General features: G+C 37.8%; 2 protein-coding genes across 2 annotated transcripts; both read right to left on the bottom strand.

Annotated features, from left to right (window-relative positions):
• Nucleotides 1-4,246: 4,246 nt before the first annotated feature.
• Nucleotides 4,247-9,608, bottom strand: LOC146324048 (5-hydroxytryptamine receptor 3A-like). Its single transcript, XM_084723270.1, has 9 exons — nt 9,488-9,608; nt 8,998-9,158; nt 8,830-8,874; nt 8,248-8,354; nt 7,312-7,481; nt 6,794-6,954; nt 5,727-5,937; nt 4,702-4,911; nt 4,247-4,603 (listed from the first exon to the last, which is right to left on the bottom strand). Exons 1-9 carry the CDS (start codon nt 9,540-9,542, stop codon nt 4,260-4,262), a joined length of 1,464 nt encoding a protein of 487 aa, XP_084579396.1. The 5' UTR covers nt 9,543-9,608; the 3' UTR covers nt 4,247-4,259.
• Nucleotides 9,609-11,274: 1,666 nt separating this feature from the next.
• Nucleotides 11,275-17,407, bottom strand: LOC146324047 (5-hydroxytryptamine receptor 3A-like). Its single transcript, XM_084723269.1, has 9 exons — nt 17,353-17,407; nt 16,148-16,308; nt 15,969-16,013; nt 15,434-15,540; nt 14,581-14,750; nt 14,107-14,267; nt 13,166-13,376; nt 12,161-12,370; nt 11,275-11,879 (listed from the first exon to the last, which is right to left on the bottom strand). The coding sequence occupies exons 1-9, from the start codon at nt 17,405-17,407 to the stop codon at nt 11,542-11,544; spliced, it is 1,458 nt and encodes a 485-aa protein (XP_084579395.1). The 3' UTR covers nt 11,275-11,541.
• Nucleotides 17,408-17,722: the final 315 nt, after the last annotated feature.

Raw genomic sequence — 17,722 nt, 5'->3', positions numbered from 1 at the left:
AATAAGTCTTTGTGTCAGACAGAAAAAATAAGCTTTAAAATTAATCATACTGGCAGCCTGTCAGAGAAGTAAAAACACTTTTCTTCTAGTATTATTTTCAACCTTCACCCTCTTGAGAAATGCTGCACCCAACAACAGTTAAACTCATGAGTCAGTCTCTAAACATTTCCCTCAATAGAGACTGGGTGGAAACAGTTGCAGAGTTAAAAAAAGAAATTCCATTGCCAAATCAATCCCAAGTCTTTAGGTTCAGCCGTTCATATTGGGGCGATGACATGGTGTGCTTCGAACTGAGGAGAATGGAGGAGAACATCAATTAGTTCGCAGACAGTCTGTGTGTGGCGAGATCTCTGATCAGCTGGTCTCGCAGGACTAATCAATACTGGATTTATCTATATGAGAAAATCAAAGTGTGAATTACACCGATGTTTGACACTAGCCATGTTGCAGTTACATTAAACTTATTGGCACTTTTTTCCCTCTGTGGTAAAACTAATATATTTAAGATTTAAATAGATCAGAAAAGTATTTGCTCAGACTATTGTCCCCAGGTCTGATATTCCTCCTTCCTAAAATTGCAGCTTCTGGCAACTGCTTAACCTCTGGTGATTTTATTGGCTACTGGCTTAGCTAACATTTGTTTTTGTGACCTAAAATGGCAGGAACTATTTTTTAAAAAAAAGACATCGAATAGCAAAAGTTGGTTAATTTTTTACAATTTGGCTGATTTTCAGTGCGGATACTGTATTTGAGCAATCCTGCCTCTTTATGTTGAGGTTTTTATTTTAATTTGAAAGTATTGAATATTTTTAACTAATCATTTCCTGCTCTGTATTGTCCTGTTTAAGCTATTTTAGCCACGCTTATGTGCCTCTGGGACCAATGAACTTAGACTGGTGGAGCTAGTGGAGAGTCAGATTTACAGAATGACTGGATTTCAGGAAGGGGTTTCAGAGTCAGTGTTGCAAATATTTTAAACAGCAAATGCACCGTTTTTGTGCTGCTTTGAGTGAGTGTGTGTGAGTGTGTGTGCGGTTACTAGAGAAAGCTGTGTGAATAAGAGAGCTCGAGTGTGTGTGTTCACACATGTCTACCTGCTGTACCTGCAGCCATACACAAATGGTTTGCACCAGCCTAATCAGCACTTGCCTGTTTTCTAACGACGTAGGCTTTTGAAATAATAGAGAGAGTAAAGTTAAATTGCACTGATCCCGTCTGCTGTTGTAGAAGGGGCGAGTTGGGACGTTAGTCTTTGGGGATTTTTCTAATGTTTGTATGTAAGAACATGAACCTCACTGTTTCTTTCATCAAGCTCCTGTCACCTGGGTTGCACTTCATTGCGAGTCCAAAATAAAAGAGCCACAGTTTAGTAGATAATAGTTAACTTGTAGCTCTTAACTTGTCACACAATCATTATCAAAATGCATAAATGATGTTTTGATTTATTTCACAATTTAATTAGAGTAGAAACCCCATGAGATGCACCATCGCCTTTTCAGGGCGGTCCTCCACGACTGAAAATCTTGGGGGAAACAAGAAATTTTTAGATAAATATTTCTTCTTTGTTTCTTGCACTTTTAATCATCCCCTTAGATTTGTCTAGGGAGATGTTCTGAACCACAAGTTCAGTAAACCTTTTAGAGACAGGTTTTATCTGTTGTGGCTTATCTGGTTTTAAAAAGTAGCTGACTGGGAGTCTTTTTGGCTTAATCTTAACTGACTAATTAGTGGCTCTGTAATGAGTTAGTTTAAAGGGAGAGTTGAGATTATTTGAAGTGGGGTTGTATGAAGTAATTATCCATAGTCAGTGCATTACCTTCATTACCCCAGTTTAGAGAAGTAGCAGGAGTATAGGATAGGAAACTGCTCTCTAAAAAAAAAAGTCTAAAAAAGTTTCACATTAAAAAAATCAGTATCAGTTTAAGTGTACTCCATGTTTAAAATATTTTCACCACTTTACCTTGCTGCCAATCAGCCTTTTCTGATGTTAAACCTCTGTTATATAAAGGCAAATATCACTTTCTCTAAACCAACCAGACTCCGTAAATATAATCAGTCATTTTACCTGGCAGAACATGGGAGACGCTGGTCTAATGCTGCCTCAATCGGTTTGTTAGTTTTAGTTTTTGTTTGACTTTGGTGAGTCCATACTAACCTTATAAAACACCACCCAAGTCACACAGAAACACAAACCAACTAACCAGTCAAAGCGGTTGATAAGAAACTGCCGTGTTCTTAAAGGTGAAGTGACTGATTTTGACTGTGGTGTTTAGTTGGTTTGGAAAGGCTGTCTGACATCGAGGTACAGCTGTGAAAAAAATATTCCAAGTACACTTAAACCAGTATTAATTTTAGTTTTTTCTTAGGTGACTAAAACATGTTTGCTGCTGACTCTGTCCACAGCAGTACATTATTCTGCGCTGGTACTCCTGCTGCTTCTCTAAACTGCGAGCGTGCTGACTTCCATCTACTGTAGGTAATACACTGACTATTGATAAGTGCCTCTTACAACCCTACTTTAAAAAAAATCTGAACCATCCCTTTAACCACCAGACGATGTTGTTGAAAAAATGAATATATGAAATTCATTAAATAGTCAGTGACAGAAAGACAACCCACTGATTTAATCAAAAAATAGATTTAGAATGAAATTTTTTGCCTTGTATTTTAGTACCACCTCATGAATTTACGAGCCTCAACAGGCTTTGCTTTATGTGTACAGTCCCTCATGAGACGAACACACTCTCATGAGACACAACTTAAAGCGAAACATGTGATATTCATGTCCCTAAGCCCTGACAGACAAGTATTCAAGAGGCAAACTGCACCCATGTGTTTAGTTTTAACCAGGCTGCTTTTAAACGAAACACTGAACGAAGTGACGGCTCGACTCCACTGAAACGCCTCCTCAACTCAGCAGACTGTTTGTCCTTAGACTGCCTTTAACACGGAGGCGCGCAGAGGTTTTAACGTGCACTACAGATTAAAGTGTCTATTATTAAAATTATTGTTTATATGATTATTATTATTTGTGTTAATTTGTCTTTGTTCTGTAATTATGTTGATAATAAAAGACTGGCAAGACTGTTGATAAGGGTTATTGTTTTTGTGTGCCAATGGAAACATTTTTATTGAAGTAGGACTGCAACTAACAATTATTTTTTATTATCTGTTAATCTGCTGTTTATGTTATGGATATAATCATTTTGTCTTTTTTAAAGCTTAATGTGACTTTTTCAACTAAAAGTCCAGTACCTAAAGATTTATCTTTAATTTAAAACAAGGAAAAGCAGTGAATTCTTGAGTTGAGGACCTGGAAGGATGTTTGGCATTTTTGTATGACAAATTACTGGTGTTACTGGTAACTAAGACAGAACTGACTGTCAAAATAATTGCAGGTTAATTGACTGATCAATTGATCAAACAATCATCTCAGATCCAAACAAGATCTCAGCGATAAATACTTGACTACTTAATTTTACTATGGTATTTGGTATAATCTACTCTAGAGTTCTCCAGTTTTTACAAGATTTGTAGAAAAAAAAAACTACTTTATATCTTTAATAACAAAAATAAAGTGCATATGCAGTGTGTGCTACAGAGGCAGAGCTGCATTACCACAGTGGAAATGTGGAAGGTGCTTACAAGAAAAAGTCATGCATGCAAAATTTTACCGGAATAAAAAATGTAATTAAGTAAGTATAAGCATCCAAATAAACTTAAAGTACGTTTAGTAAAGTACCAAAAGTAACAACCTACTGTTCAGAATGACCCTTTTCAGATTAATGTATAACACATTATTGGATTATAATTATGGATGCATTATTTTGTACATCACTTTAATGTTGTTAAATGTAATGTTGTTTTCACAGTTCAATTCCAACAATCAATGACTGGCACCATCTAGTGGACATAATGTGACATAGTCAATATTTCCATAAAGTCAAAGCATTTATTGTCATATGCACAGTTTAAACAAAGTTTCCCCTGTACAATTAAATTCTTCTTTTGCCTTCTGCTTTGAATGAAATTTAACAAGAAAATGAGGTATAAAAAGTGAAAAAACTAGAACATGACTGGAAAACTTCAACCTCAACAATTTGCCTTTCAAGTACAACTGCAGAACCTGAACTGTAAGGTGCTGGAGAATCTGGAAAATGTTTTATAGTGATAGTTTAGTCAAATGAAATGTTAACAGCCATCGCAGCAGTGCAGTGCATTGTGCATGTACTCAAGAAGTTGCTTTTTCATAGTTAAAATCATCCTGCATACGAGTTATTCCAGACCCAGATACACAAGATGGCGATGAAGCTGACAGCGATGAAGACGATGTACAGACCAAACAGCACACGGTCAACGACTATCCCGATCATTTGCCATTCCTGTGAGGTTTTGGTCCCGTGGAAGTGTTTGTCCATCTGTTGGCGGATGGCCATGAGATCTCTGCTCAGCTTCCTCAGTTCTTCCAGGGCCGGCTCCAGAGGGGGCTCAGGGTCCAGAGTGCCTTCAGGGCCCAGAGGGGATTTCATCCGCGTTTTATCACCAGAGACTTTCTGAAGATGATCGACGGAGAGGCTGGTGATGCTGGAATTAGTTGCTACTTCTGTGAAAAAGAAAGAATCGTTTGTTTTAATTCTAGAAAAATTGTGAAATAGCTGAGAACTGATAGGACAGCAGTCAGTAACAATAATAATAATATACCTCTGTCTGGTGGGCTGAGGGAGACTGTGACTTGGTTGCTCTTTTTCTGTGGAGGGAGACAAACAACCATAGCCAGATATCGCAGCACAAGGACACTGAGCCAGTGAGGCACCTCGCTGTACTGGCTGGAGCTGAACTGGATGTTGGTGATAAACACTGTCTCCAACAGGCTGGCCACCATCAGAGCGAGGCTGAGAGAGAAGAAAACGTCTGCAGGAAACAACAAAAACAGAAAAGACTCAGCACACTATATGTTTTACATGCAGTTTTTTAGTAATATTGTGTTTGTGATCCTTTTCAGAGGATGATGTTTATATTAAAACTTGAAGAACCTGTTATTAATCTACTCACATGGAGGCATATGTCACTGTAAGGACTAGGCTATAACTAGCGTTCCAATAAACACACTTGAAGCGTTTTTACACAAGGCGGCACCCAAATGTACTTTTTTGTCTATATGCACAGTAGATTGGTTCTCAACAAAGGGCAAATATTCAGGATAGTGTCTGTGTTCAGCGGCTTCATTACAGAAAGATTTCTGTAATGTAATGTAATTATCTTAGCTGAAGTTTCAAAGATAGGAAGAATCATACTTTCTTATCACGGAAACAATTCCTAAACTTTAGTCTGTGTTCTGTCCTGTCTCAGGACATGTATCTTATCCTGACTTAAGAAATCCTGAATAGAACTGCAAACTCGATTCTTGGTTCAGGAAATTTAAATTTTAGCCTTTTAATCATAATATTTTGGTGTTAAGAGAGACTCCAGTTTGCAGTCAGCTAGTCCATACACTTCACTGATAAACCACAGGATTATAGAGTAGCATTAAGACTTCCTGATCAAACAAAGTTCTTATATCACGTCAACACTTCTGTCCATGTTCACACTCTCTTTCATCCTTCCTGAGCTCTCTCTCTCTCTCCCCGTCTGCTCCGAGCCTGCATCACACTTACCGTTGCTGTCCGACCTCCTTGACCAATTTTATGAATGAATGAAATGAAACACAGGTCTCAGGTGTCACTCACTCATGATGGGTGTGTTGTCCCCGGTGACAGGCAGCAGGTCGTTCATGATGAGCAGGAAAACGGTGTAGCCCAGGATGAGGGTCATCTTGAAGGAGGAGCGGTCCACACTCTGGGGAGGCAACATGAAGCTGAAGAGGTCTAACGTGATGAGGAAGCAGCTGGGGATCAGCAGGTTCACCACATAGAGGAGAGGTCTACGTCTTAGAATGATCTTGAGAAGAAACACAGGTTCAACACCAACAAATTTTAGTCAGACACTGTACATTTATCTTTATGTATAATTGTATTTCTGAATTAGGATTCACCTTTTGCCCCTTGTCACATTAGATGTTTGATGTTTTGAGTGTCTCCACTGAATACATTTCCATATATTTGTATAACAACTATGAAAGTCGACAGACAATAAAATCATGTATTACAGTCATTTAACTGATAATGTGTGGGACAGACAGACTCTTTTTATTGCATGCTAAAGTCATGAGCCAAAGTTCCTTAAGAAAAATAAAAACAAACGATGTTTTGTATGACCTCTGTGTCCTAAATGGTAGCTGTGGCCCTGAATACAGCAAAACACACTAGTTATTCTCATTGACATATTTTGGTTTAAAATAAAATAGCAATTTGGTTTGGGGTCAACTTTGTTGGCCAAAACATGGCGTTGGATGATAAAATACTCATCTAGCTTGCCTTCTGGCTATCTAGAGGTGGAAACAAGAAATCCAAGCTGAAAATAGCCTGTAGTTCTTCCTTAAAACCACCTACATCACTGTGACATCACTGGATGCAGGAAGAACAGATTTTGCTGCACAGTTAATTTTTTCTGTCAGTATAGCACACACTGAGGAATTTATTGATTCAGTTGCCACTGACTGACTGGATATCGTCATGAAAAGTGCAGAATTTTCCTTTTAAATTGCAATTTTTACGTGACAATTGAATGTTGATTTCTTCTACACTCACAGCAGTGAGTGAGCAGTGTGCTTTGTTTAGTACAATACCCAATATTTCATGCATGTAGTGTGGAATTAGGAGCATCAAGTGATCATAGAATAATTAAAAGTACATACATAATATTTGATCTCTGAGTATTCTCCAAAATCTATCGCCAAGGTAGTATGACCCAAAGTGATATCTGCGAGTTCCCATTCCCCATTGGTCTGCAGGACTTGTCTGGACTCCTTCAGGGTCTCTTCAGATGTGGCGCCTTGAATCATCCTTATATCCTCAGCTTGAAAAGCACAGTTTTGAGTTATGAGAAGCACAAAGTGAAGTTTTGTGTTAATATCCATCCACGCTCACTGGAATATGTTAACACTTTTAAGGGCTTTACACAATTGAATTTGTCAAATAATAAACAAAAAACTGAGGCCTAGTCTAAACTGTGCCACGCATGTATTTCTTTAACAACACTTAAAATATGCCTAAGGTTAGAAGTTAGAAAGCAATTTTTAAAAATGACCAGTATTAATCTCCAGTCAACATCTGTCAACTCATCACTGCTTACACCAGGCGTTTTGTACGTAGTATACAAAGCTCAAACTCACACAGTGCAAAGGTCAAACTGTTTATGTTCAAGCAGGCTTACCGAAGTGTAGATATGATCCGAAGGTGAGTGAGCAGTTTTGGATGTCGAAGGGGAAAGTGTAGATTACCAATCTGCAAGAGCTGATCACTGTGATTGGTTTATCATCAAAAATGTGACCTGTGTTGTGTAGGTAGACATAGGGAGTTTTGGGAGATTTGTCCTCGTCCATACTGGAAAAGAATATAATGAAAAAAAACATTTTAAGTCTAAATCGGTTTCCTCTCTCCCTGTAGAATTTCTTGAATTTATTAATCAAACACAAGGTTTGTATTTATCTCAGGCAGTTTGCTGTTTTCATGTTTTTTTGTATTATGAGTTAGTTTCAACTTAAGGATGCACAACGATGCACTGGGTCTTTGTAAATTAAAGCAATGTTAGTTTACATATGGAGCGAGGAAGTGACATCTGATCGCAAGCGGTCACTCGACTGTAGAGACTCATTGTAATGCCCAGTGTGAACTTGTGTACTCAGGCCCTGTTCTGACCTGGTATTAACGTGTGTCCTTGGCGATCTGATCACAAGTGGACAGCTCTGAGTGTACAAGTTCACACCTATTCCAGATGTGTCTTGAATAACCACTTTTGATCGCATCCCACTTCTACATGCAATAAAACACAGGACTGTTTTGTCAGTTGAATGTCCATGTTTGCCTTCACATTGCTGAAAAACGATTTGCAAATGACAAGACCGCCTCTGAATCCGGTGTGAGCGATCAGATCTCAAACGCGTCCTGAGCGCGTTCACACCTGTACTTTGAGTTGTCCACTTGTGATCAGATCACCCAAGATGCATGTTACTGCCAGGTGTGAACAGGCTCTAAATTTAGTTTCCAAGCGTTCGCATTTCAGGTTTTTACTTGACTTCAAGCCTCATTTCTGTGATTTTGACAATAATTTGAAAATACTCGCAAACAGCTGAATATCCTTTTAACTTACAACTCTGCAATGTGGACGTCTGGGACCCAGAGATTTTCCCGAGGGACAGAGACTCTTGCAGTTCCACATTCTTTCTCATCCCAGCTCAGTCCATATATATCCCACTCCTACATTAAACACAATAATACCAATGTGATGTACAGCTTACAAAATGACAACCATATCAGCTGTGCCACTATATAAATGAAGAAAGAAAAACATGATATTTCATTTTGGAGAAAAAACATATTGATGATTAGCATTTAGCATTTTGCACAATAGCATTTTTAGCCACAAATAGATGAGCAATAACAAGTCAATTAAGTTTAATTTCAGTGTATTCCAGTCTAATATTTTAACAGGTAAGCATGCATACCATTTTGGAATAAAACTTCATCTTCAAAACTTCAAAAATCTGACAGCTAAAATCTGCAAATTTCTGACTTTGCGGCAAAAACACCTACGCTTGGTTTGGCTTATTTTACTACAAACAAAAGTTAACACAGTCAGAATAAATGGAATAATGTTATAATCACATAAAAATACACATATAGTGGATTTAGTAAATGTATTCATCTTTTTGTCAGTGCACTGAAAACTTACCAGAACTTGCCATAAGACTGTTGTCAGGGTTTGGGCTTTTTCATCCTGTTGGTGAGACATGTTTTTTATTTGTTAATTAAATTTAGTAGAGCCAGTAATACAGATTAATCAGGAAATTTAATCAATGACTGGTAAAAAACTGAACTGAAAAACTTTGTGTAGACTCACCACTCCTAAAATCCCTATTACAGTGATACTGATGGTTATGTTGATTGGTTCTGAAAAGCTTTTTACGGGACGCACCAGTTTTTCAGGGAATAAATTCTTCTCAAGTGCATTAAATAATGATTGTGGTGTTGGGCTGCTGCAGTTCAATGCTCCGACAACACCTGCATTTATAAAGAGAAAGTAGCAAAGAAAATTTGTACAGTAGCTTAAATACGGTACACGGTATTCGTATATTATATACGGCACAGTATACGGCACAGTATTCAGTGCCAGTTCTTTCATTGGTTCTGTCAAGGGTTTGTAGTAAAAGCATAAAACTGCTCCAAAATTAAAAATCAAAAGTCATTTGTTATGCCTTATAAACTGTTTCTAAAATGTTCCTTATTATAGGGCAGGTGAGTACTCTTTCAAATGAGATTTTTTCCTGATACCTTTGATAATCTTTTGACAAATAAAGAGAGGCTATAATCAAAATGTCTTCCCGCCTTACCGTGAAGCAGCATGAAACAGATGAAGATGAGCTCAGTGGGCTTCACCTCGGTCATTTTCAGTCTCAGGTAGTCTTTTCTCAGTCAGTCTCACAAAATGAAACAAAAAAGGTCAGTCAGCTCCATCAGATTGAGACGGTCTGCCACATGAACCGCCCCCAGATGCTAATAATGACCGTGTGTGCGGTATTCCCAGGTGTTTGGAGAGATCCACTCATCTGACAACTGCTGGCATAACGTGCGGTTGTGACAGGTTTTTCAGTCATCGTCAGGTGGCTTTGTATCGTGTGGGTCAACAATGTCACTTGTATTCGTGACAGCAGAAGCCAAGACAAACACATCACTTGGCACTGGGCTGGTTGATCTGTCAGCTGCCTTACATGTTAGCTGAGTAACACTTAACACAAAGTACAACTGAGGTTGATGGGATTGTCATCACTTTATTTAGACATGACAGACATGAACTGAAGTATTGGAAATGATAAATAAAATAGACCAAAGGAACACAGGGTGCTACAACTGTTCCCAATCACCAAATTACCCTCTGACCTTTCTATAACATCAACTGAGGGCCAGGGCTTCCGTCTGTAAGGTCAAATAATTCAACTGATACAAAAGGAAATTTTTAAGGGAAATAGCAAACCAGGCGTTCGTTACCTTCGTCCTCCTGCAACTAATCTGCACCTGCACCGACTTGACTGGCATCCACTTGGGGGGGCACTGCTGCTGTTGTCCACAGGATCTCAAAAAGCAATAAAATATCTAAGTTCCTTGTTAAAGTGCAATAAAGTGACACATGATCAGCCACGTAAAGAGCAAAGAGAATGACACATGCATTGGCTCAGAAACAGATATGGTAGCCTGTCCCACTGATCGAAGACGGAGAGCGAGAGATGTGTGAGTGGGCCCAGTAACCTAGTAGTAAGAATACTAAGAAATTACACCATTACACTGCTGTTACATTACCCCCTGGAGGCAGCTGTTGCACCCCACCACACTCTGAGAAACCCTGGCAACAGCCTATGTTATAGGCTAAATGATGTAATAGGTAGATTGTGTTGCACAGATTAGGAGTCACATAGGAACTCTGAAGAGCACAAACTCATTAATCACGCGAATTAAATTATTCTATCTTGGGACACACTGGGTATTACAATTTTATTATTTTTTTTTAAGATTATTTTATGGGCTTTTTGCCTTTATTAAGACAGGACAGCTGAAGATATGACAGGAAAGGGGGAGAGAGAGAGGATGACATGCAGCAAATGTGCGGGAATCGAATCTGCAGCCGCTGCAGAAGACTGATAGCCTTAACACATGGTGCGTACGTCCTACCAACTGAGCTATAGGGGCGCCCCGGGTATTACAAGTTTATGTGGACAGTTTCTGTGATCTCTAACTACATAACTACCTAACAGCATGCATGCTTAAATCATATGATTACACTGCAAAAAGTCTAACAAATAACAAATGGCACCATCTGCTGGATACGATCTGACATAGTCATAGTCATAGTTAAATTCTTCCTTTGCCTTCCACTCTAAATGCTCTTCAACAAGGAAACACAAAAAATAAAAGGTTTTAAAATCAGGAATGTGTAAAAAATGTAGAATTTCAAGCCAGACAATTTGCCAACTAACTGGGGGCCACAGTAAACCTGAAGTGTGAGGGCTAAAGTATCTGTAAAATGTTTCTAGTCAAAGATCAGTCCAAAAAAGAAACAAGACAAAACAAAACAAAACAACAACAACAAAAAAAAAAAAAAAAAAAAAAAAAAGAAAGAAAGAAAGAAAAGCTGCATGTTTTAACAATGAAATAAATACAATGTTGATATTATTGATATTTCAGTCAGGACCGGTACTGGTTTAGTCCCAGTTCTTGATACCCATCCCTTCGGGTTGTGGCTCTTGTGAGGATGTTGAATGGCCTTTTGAAAGACATTTAAATGTTCATAGCTGTGCATTGCCATGTTCATATTCATTGATATTCCTTCCTTTTTTAGATGAACTGTTTATCCATAGTTTAAGTATGTAATAACATTAACTTCTAGTTAAAATCATGCTGCATACGACATGTTCTTGACCCAGACACACGAGATGACGATGAAGCTGACAGCGATGAAGACAATGTATGAGCCGAACAGCAGACGGTCGATCACTACCCCAATCATTTGCCACTCCTGTGAGGTTTTGCTCTCGTGGAAGTGTTTGTCTATCTGCTGGCGGATGGCCGTGAGATCTCTGCTCACTTTCCTCAGTTCATCCAGGGCCGGCTCTGGAGGAGGGGCCTCAGGGGCGGAAGGGGTTGGAGGGGATCTCATTGGAGTTTTATCACCAGAGATGCTCTGAAGGTGACTTGCAGAGAGGTTGGTGATGTTGGAATTTGTTTTTGGTTCTGTGAAAAACAAAGAAACGCTTGTAAGAATGTCTGCTGAAAAGGCCTGAACAAGAATGCCCCTTGACTAAACTATCCACTGGCCATGGACAATAATTTCTTATTGGCTGCCAGGTTTATTGACTAAGATTATCATCAGAGTACCACAAACATAGTTCAGCTATTTTCCTACATTTTGAAATAATAAAAAGAAGTTACAACATGTCTTAAACTGGCAATATGAATTTTTGAGAATGGTTGACACTTTCACAGTTTAAATAAGAGTGATAATAACAATATACCTCTTGCTGATGGGTTGAGGAAGACTGTGATTTTGTTGCTCTTTTTCTTCGGAGGGAGACAAACGACGACAGCCAGATATCTCAAGATGAGGACGCTGAGCCAGCGAGGCACTTCACCGTACTGGCTGGAGCTGAACTGGATGTTAGTGATAAACACTGTCTCCAACAGGCTGGCCACCATCAGAGCGAGGCTGAGGGAGAAGAAAACATCTGCAGGAAACAACAGAAACATGGAGGAGTCAGTACATATTTCTGTATGTAGGCTACTGTATGTTTACGTACTTTCTGTATTCTACTGGCAGAGTTTTAGTCATATCTTGTTTGTGATCCTTTGCGTGAAAATTGATGTTTGCATTAAAAGATGAGAAACCTGTTATTAATTTGCTTGTACACATAATACTCACAGCTTCATGTCTCACATGATCATTTGCATGCCTTACTGTAAGAAATAAATATTGATTTCACACAAACTGTGAAATCAATGTATTCCCTTTTTTGCCTGATGACATAGCTGTTTCTGGTTGAATGAAAAGGTCTATCTTTGATGGAATGCTTTCCAAAATGTTGTCAGACACTTAGAATAACATCTGAGCCTATCAATGGTGAAAATGACCACTTTTAGTGGACATACTTTTTACATTACATTGCAGCCATTGCAGCCTGTTTTGCAACTGCCAGCTAAGGTGATCTACAGGACCAGTCCAAAACATTTTTGTACTTTTTAGTCATTTAGACTCCAATATATCTTTAAAAAAAAAGAAAAAAAGGGCCCAGGTTTAAAAATATGGAATTATCCTAATTCCTTCTTCGCCACTGCTATAAATAAGCTTTGACTGGAACTACTTTCAACCAAAGAAATAGTCCACATCCAGAAACACTTTCCTCCCTTGCTGACATTGCCACTGAGTTGTTCAGTTGCCTGCAGTGTAAATGTGTGCAGTTAAATTAAAGCACATGGGTGGCAGCGAATTTCACAGTTCGGGCAGTGTCTCAGGTGTCACTCACTCATGATGGGTGTGTTGTCCCCGGTGACAGGCAGCAGGTCGTTCATGATGAGCAGGAAAACGGTGTAGCCCAGGATGAGGGTCATCTTGAAGGAGGAGCGGTCCACACTCTGGGGAGGCAACATGAAGCTGAAGAGGTCTAAAGTGATGAGGAAGCAGCTGGGGATCAGCAGGTTCACCACATAGAGGAGAGGTCTACGTCTTAGAATGATCTTGAGAAAAGACACAGGGACAACACCTCAAGATTCTTTGTCAGATGTTAGACTTTTTTAAATTTGTATTTTTCTTTATGAATTAGTATACACTTAAGGCTTCTTGTCATGCTGGACATTTGTTACTCTGGCGATGCTGACATTTACTAGAAATCTAGAGATCTCTATGGCTGATATCTCTAAAACTCTGCAATTCACAGGTGTAGTATGATAGAAAGAAAATAGTTCCTACATGAAACTGCTCACAACAAGGTCTGTAGATCATCTTGAGTAACTAGAACGTTATTTCTCGAAAGAGTTTTTCAGATGCATTTTTTGGTGCTTCAACACCACAAGCTGAGCGCCATCTACAACTATATCCACATTATATTGGAGAGAAGGCAGACATCTCTGCTGCTGAATTCTCCAAAACTCTGCAGCTCACACTAAAACAACCTAGATGGATAAATGGCACTACGGGCTAGAGAAAAAATATGTATTTATGATTTGGGAGGGGCTGTCCTTTTATTCAGCAGTATATGGTTTATATTCTTAAGTTGCAGTTCAATTGACTTCTGACCTTTGTATCAATTCCTGACAGTGTAAAATGTTACTATATGTTAAATTCTTTTATACTCACAACAAAAACAGTAGGTATATAGTCAATACTGCATGGAATTAGTATGTAATGTGGAATGTTTAGCTATTACAAATCAAAATATGGGATCATAGAATAATTAAAAGTACTTACATAGTATATGATCTCAGAGTAATCTCCATCTTCCAGTGCCAGTGTAACATAACTTGCTTTTATATCGGCAAGTTCCCACTCCCCGTTTGTCTCCAGCACTTCTCTGGACTCCTCCAAGATCTTTTTAGCCGAGGCACCTTGAATCATCCTTAGATCTTCAGCTTGAATATTGATAACAAAGTTCTGTTTTGAGTTATTAGAAGCTCAGAGTTATATTTTTTTGTCTATACAGAAAATAACTTTAAAAGATGTTTTTTCCACAGTTGAATTTGTCAAATGAGCAACAGAAAAACTGAGGACTTGTGTTAAGTGTGTCACAGACATATTTCTGTAATAGGTTAGATTAACAATTGGAAAAAAAAGCTCAGTGTTAATGTCTTGTCAACTTCAATCACTACTTACACAAGTTACATTTTATCATTTAAGTCACACAGTTAAAAAAAAATCAGGCGTTTTATTTTCAAGCAGGCTTACCGAAGTGTAGATATGATCCGAAGGTCATCGAGCAGTTTTGGATATCAAAGGGGAAAGTGTAGATAAATAATTTGCAGGAGGTGACCATTCTGACTGGCTTATCATCAAAAACATGACCTGTGTTGTGTAAGTAGACATATGGAGTATTGGGAGATTTGTCATCGTCCATGCTGGAAAAGAATAGAATAAAACTAGAATTACTGAATCATGGTTGTATGCCTCAAACAGACAAGTTTACATCCATATCTGTGCAAACTCATATATGTAGTGATGACACTGAAGGAATTTCTGAAACCATAGCGCCTCTGGTCACAGCTGTAATTATTGATTGACACTGTAATTATTAATTGATTAATGAATTCAAGAGATTCTAAAAGGAGAAAAGAAAGCAAAGGACAAGAAGGTTCATATCACTTTCAGACAGTCTGCTCCTTTCGTTGTTTATTAAAATTTAAAATATATTTTCAACTAAAATGAGATGGTATTCTTATACTTTTTTCTTCTTTAAATGCCCCTAGTGCATGGAGGTTTACCTCTCTTTTTCACCGGTTTATAGTGTCTAAAATAATGTTTACACCTGGTATAAACGTGTGTCTTGGGTGATCTGAGCACACACAGCTCCAAATAAAGGTATGAATGCACCTAAGATGCACTGGGGATCCACTGAGCTCTCAGATTGTTTAGAAATGGCATACTAACCAAGTGTTACAAATATCTGATGCATTTCTACTTCTTAAAGGTTTACAAATCATGCAAGGTGATGTGAAATGTAAACAGGCCCTAAGGCCCATTTCTCTGATATGGACAATAATTTGAAATTGCTCGCAAACAACTAAATTTCCTTTTAACTTACAACTCTGAGACGTGGATGTCTGGGACCCAGAGATTTTCCCGTGGGACAGAGACTCTTGTAGTTCCACATTCTTTCTCATCCCAGCTCAGTCCATATATATTCCACTCCTACATTTAACACAATAATACCAATGTGATGTACAGCTCAGAAAAATATCAACCATGTCAGTTGTGTCACTATAAAAATAAAAAAAAAGAATAATATATACATTTTGGAAAGCAAAAAGTTACCTGATTGTGATAAGCATGCAAGCCTTTTTTGCATTTTGCACAAAAACATCTTTAGTCACGAGTTAATAAACAATAACAAGTCAGTGAACTTAAATTTCAGTGTATTTAATATTTTAAACAGGTCGGCATACATGTAATTTTGGAATAAATCTGTCAAACTGCTGACTTTGTGGTTTAAAAAAAAACACATCCTTCCTTGCTGCAAACCAGAATTAGCAGCCAGAACAGAGTAAAGCTATAATCACATAAAAATATACACAAAGTGGATTAAGACAAAGACTTTTTGTCAGTGCACTTAAACCTACCAGAATTTGCCATAAGACTGTTGTCAGGGTTTGGGATTGTTCATCCTGTGGGTGATATTTTTTAAATTCATCACAGCCAGTAATAATACGCTTGCTCATACTAATAATAATACAGAATAATTCTGAATTTGAATGGATGACTTTTAAAAACTTAAATCAGAAAGTTTGTGTAGACTCACCACGCCTATAATGCCCACCAGAGTGATACTGATGGTTACGTTGATTGGGTCTGAAAACTTCTCTACAGGACGCACCACTTTTTCCGGGAATAAATTCTCCTCAAGTGCCTTATATAAGGATTTAGGTGTTGGGCTGGTGCAGTTCAATGCTGCAACAAAACCTGAGTTTAAAAAGACAAAGTATAAAAATGTAATAGGTATAAAAAATAGCCAAGAAAAAAAAAAGAGTAAAAACATTTAAGCTAAATAAAAGCTAGACTTAAAAACTGAAATGATATACAATCCTGCTGCTTTAATACAAAAACATGAATATCATGCACCATTTCATCATTATATAGACTGAGCTGAATAAAGGTGAGGATTTTTCTCCTTTTTTTTCTTTAACAATATTTTGTTAAAGAAATAAACTATTATTAACAATAATAATACTAAAGAAACAAATAAATGCATATAAGGAGCACCATTTTCCTAAAATACTGCTGTTGGCCTTAATGTTAGATTGAGCAGATCAATATGCTCATCTGTGCCTGATAGACTTCTTATAAGTAGAGCATATCTTTTATGCCAAATGCAGTGCCTTAGAGGGTTTCTGGACAACATTTTCATTGTTTCTGGTTAATATTCCTTTAAGGTACATTTTGAACAAAAAAAATGTGATTAATTTGCGATTATTGCGATTAACTACAGACACTCGTGAATAATCGATTGACAACACTAATAATTATTGAATGAAAAATTAAATACCATAATAACTTTTTGCTTAACAGCCTTGAGAATCTTTTAACCAAAACAAAAACATAAGTTGTATGATTTTCTTTCAACAAATAAAAGCTGGAATATTAAATGAATAGCTAATAGAAACAAGGACAGTATTAACGTGCCATGTAGATGTTATAAAACTCATTTAGTCAAATACATATATGGAATTTGAGGAAACCATTTGCATATATTAACTACATATATATTATTTATGCATAACATGAGAAAAGTTCACTGTATTGAACCCAAGTTTGAAGTTTGGTATTTTATGGTAACAAACCTATGGTAGATTTTAAGTATTTCAAATATTTGAAAGCAGGTCCCACTCTACAGGACCAGAATTAACAGAAGAGCCCTGTTAAAGACAAACTTATAAATGTTCTGCTTTAACAGATGAACTTTTTCCCTTATTTTGTGACTCTAGTCAAAACCTTGTCCCACCTTACCATGAAGCAGCATGAAACAGACGAAAATGAGCTCAGCGGGCTTCACCTCAGTCATTTTCAGTCTCAGTTAATCCTTTCTGATTAACAGTGCGTCAAAATACGAAACTAAAACCGCCAGTCTGCTCCATCAGATTGAGACGATCTGCAATATGAACCACCTGCAGACGCTAATATTGACTCTACAATATACAGGCCATAGTCTGTCTCTGGCCTTTGGGGTATTTCCTGTCGTTTGCATAATGTGTGCTTGGATTGTAACAGGTTTTTTAGTCATCGTCAGATGGATTTGCATTCAACAATGTCACTTGGATTCGTGACAGTTGATATGAAAGCAAACACAACACTCTGCACAGGCTGGCTGCGGTCAGTT

Source organism: Lutjanus erythropterus, chromosome 7 (assembly GCF_056507025.1).
Source record: "Lutjanus erythropterus isolate fLutEry1 chromosome 7, fLutEry1.hap2, whole genome shotgun sequence".
NCBI classification, from domain to species: Eukaryota; Metazoa; Chordata; class Actinopteri; order Lutjaniformes; family Lutjanidae; genus Lutjanus; species Lutjanus erythropterus.
Note: the sequence above shows the minus strand (reverse complement) of the source record. Positions and strands in the feature narration are given on the sequence as shown.

Excerpts from the sequence above, each read along its gene's own strand:
- LOC146324048 (XM_084723270.1), bottom strand. The coding sequence starts at position 9,542 with ATGACCGAGGTGAAGCCCACTGAGCTCATCTTCATCTGTTTCATGCTG. Across the intron at positions 8,875-8,997 it reads TAATAGGGATTTTAGGAGTG|GATGAAAAAGCCCAAACCCT; the intron begins GTGAGTCTACAC and ends TCTCACCAACAG. Across the intron at positions 4,912-5,726 it reads GGACAACACACCCATCATGA|ACGTTTTCTTCTCTCTCAGC; the intron begins GTGAGTGACACC and ends TGTTTCCTGCAG.
- LOC146324047 (XM_084723269.1), bottom strand. The coding sequence starts at position 17,407 with ATGACTGAGGTGAAGCCCGCTGAGCTCATTTTCGTCTGTTTCATGCTG. Across the intron at positions 16,309-17,352 it reads CTGTTTCATGCTGCTTCATG|GTTTTGTTGCAGCATTGAAC; the intron begins GTAAGGTGGGAC and ends TTTTAAACTCAG. Across the intron at positions 14,751-15,433 it reads GACATCCACGTCTCAGAGTT|CATGGACGATGACAAATCTC; the intron begins GTAAGTTAAAAG and ends ATTCTTTTCCAG.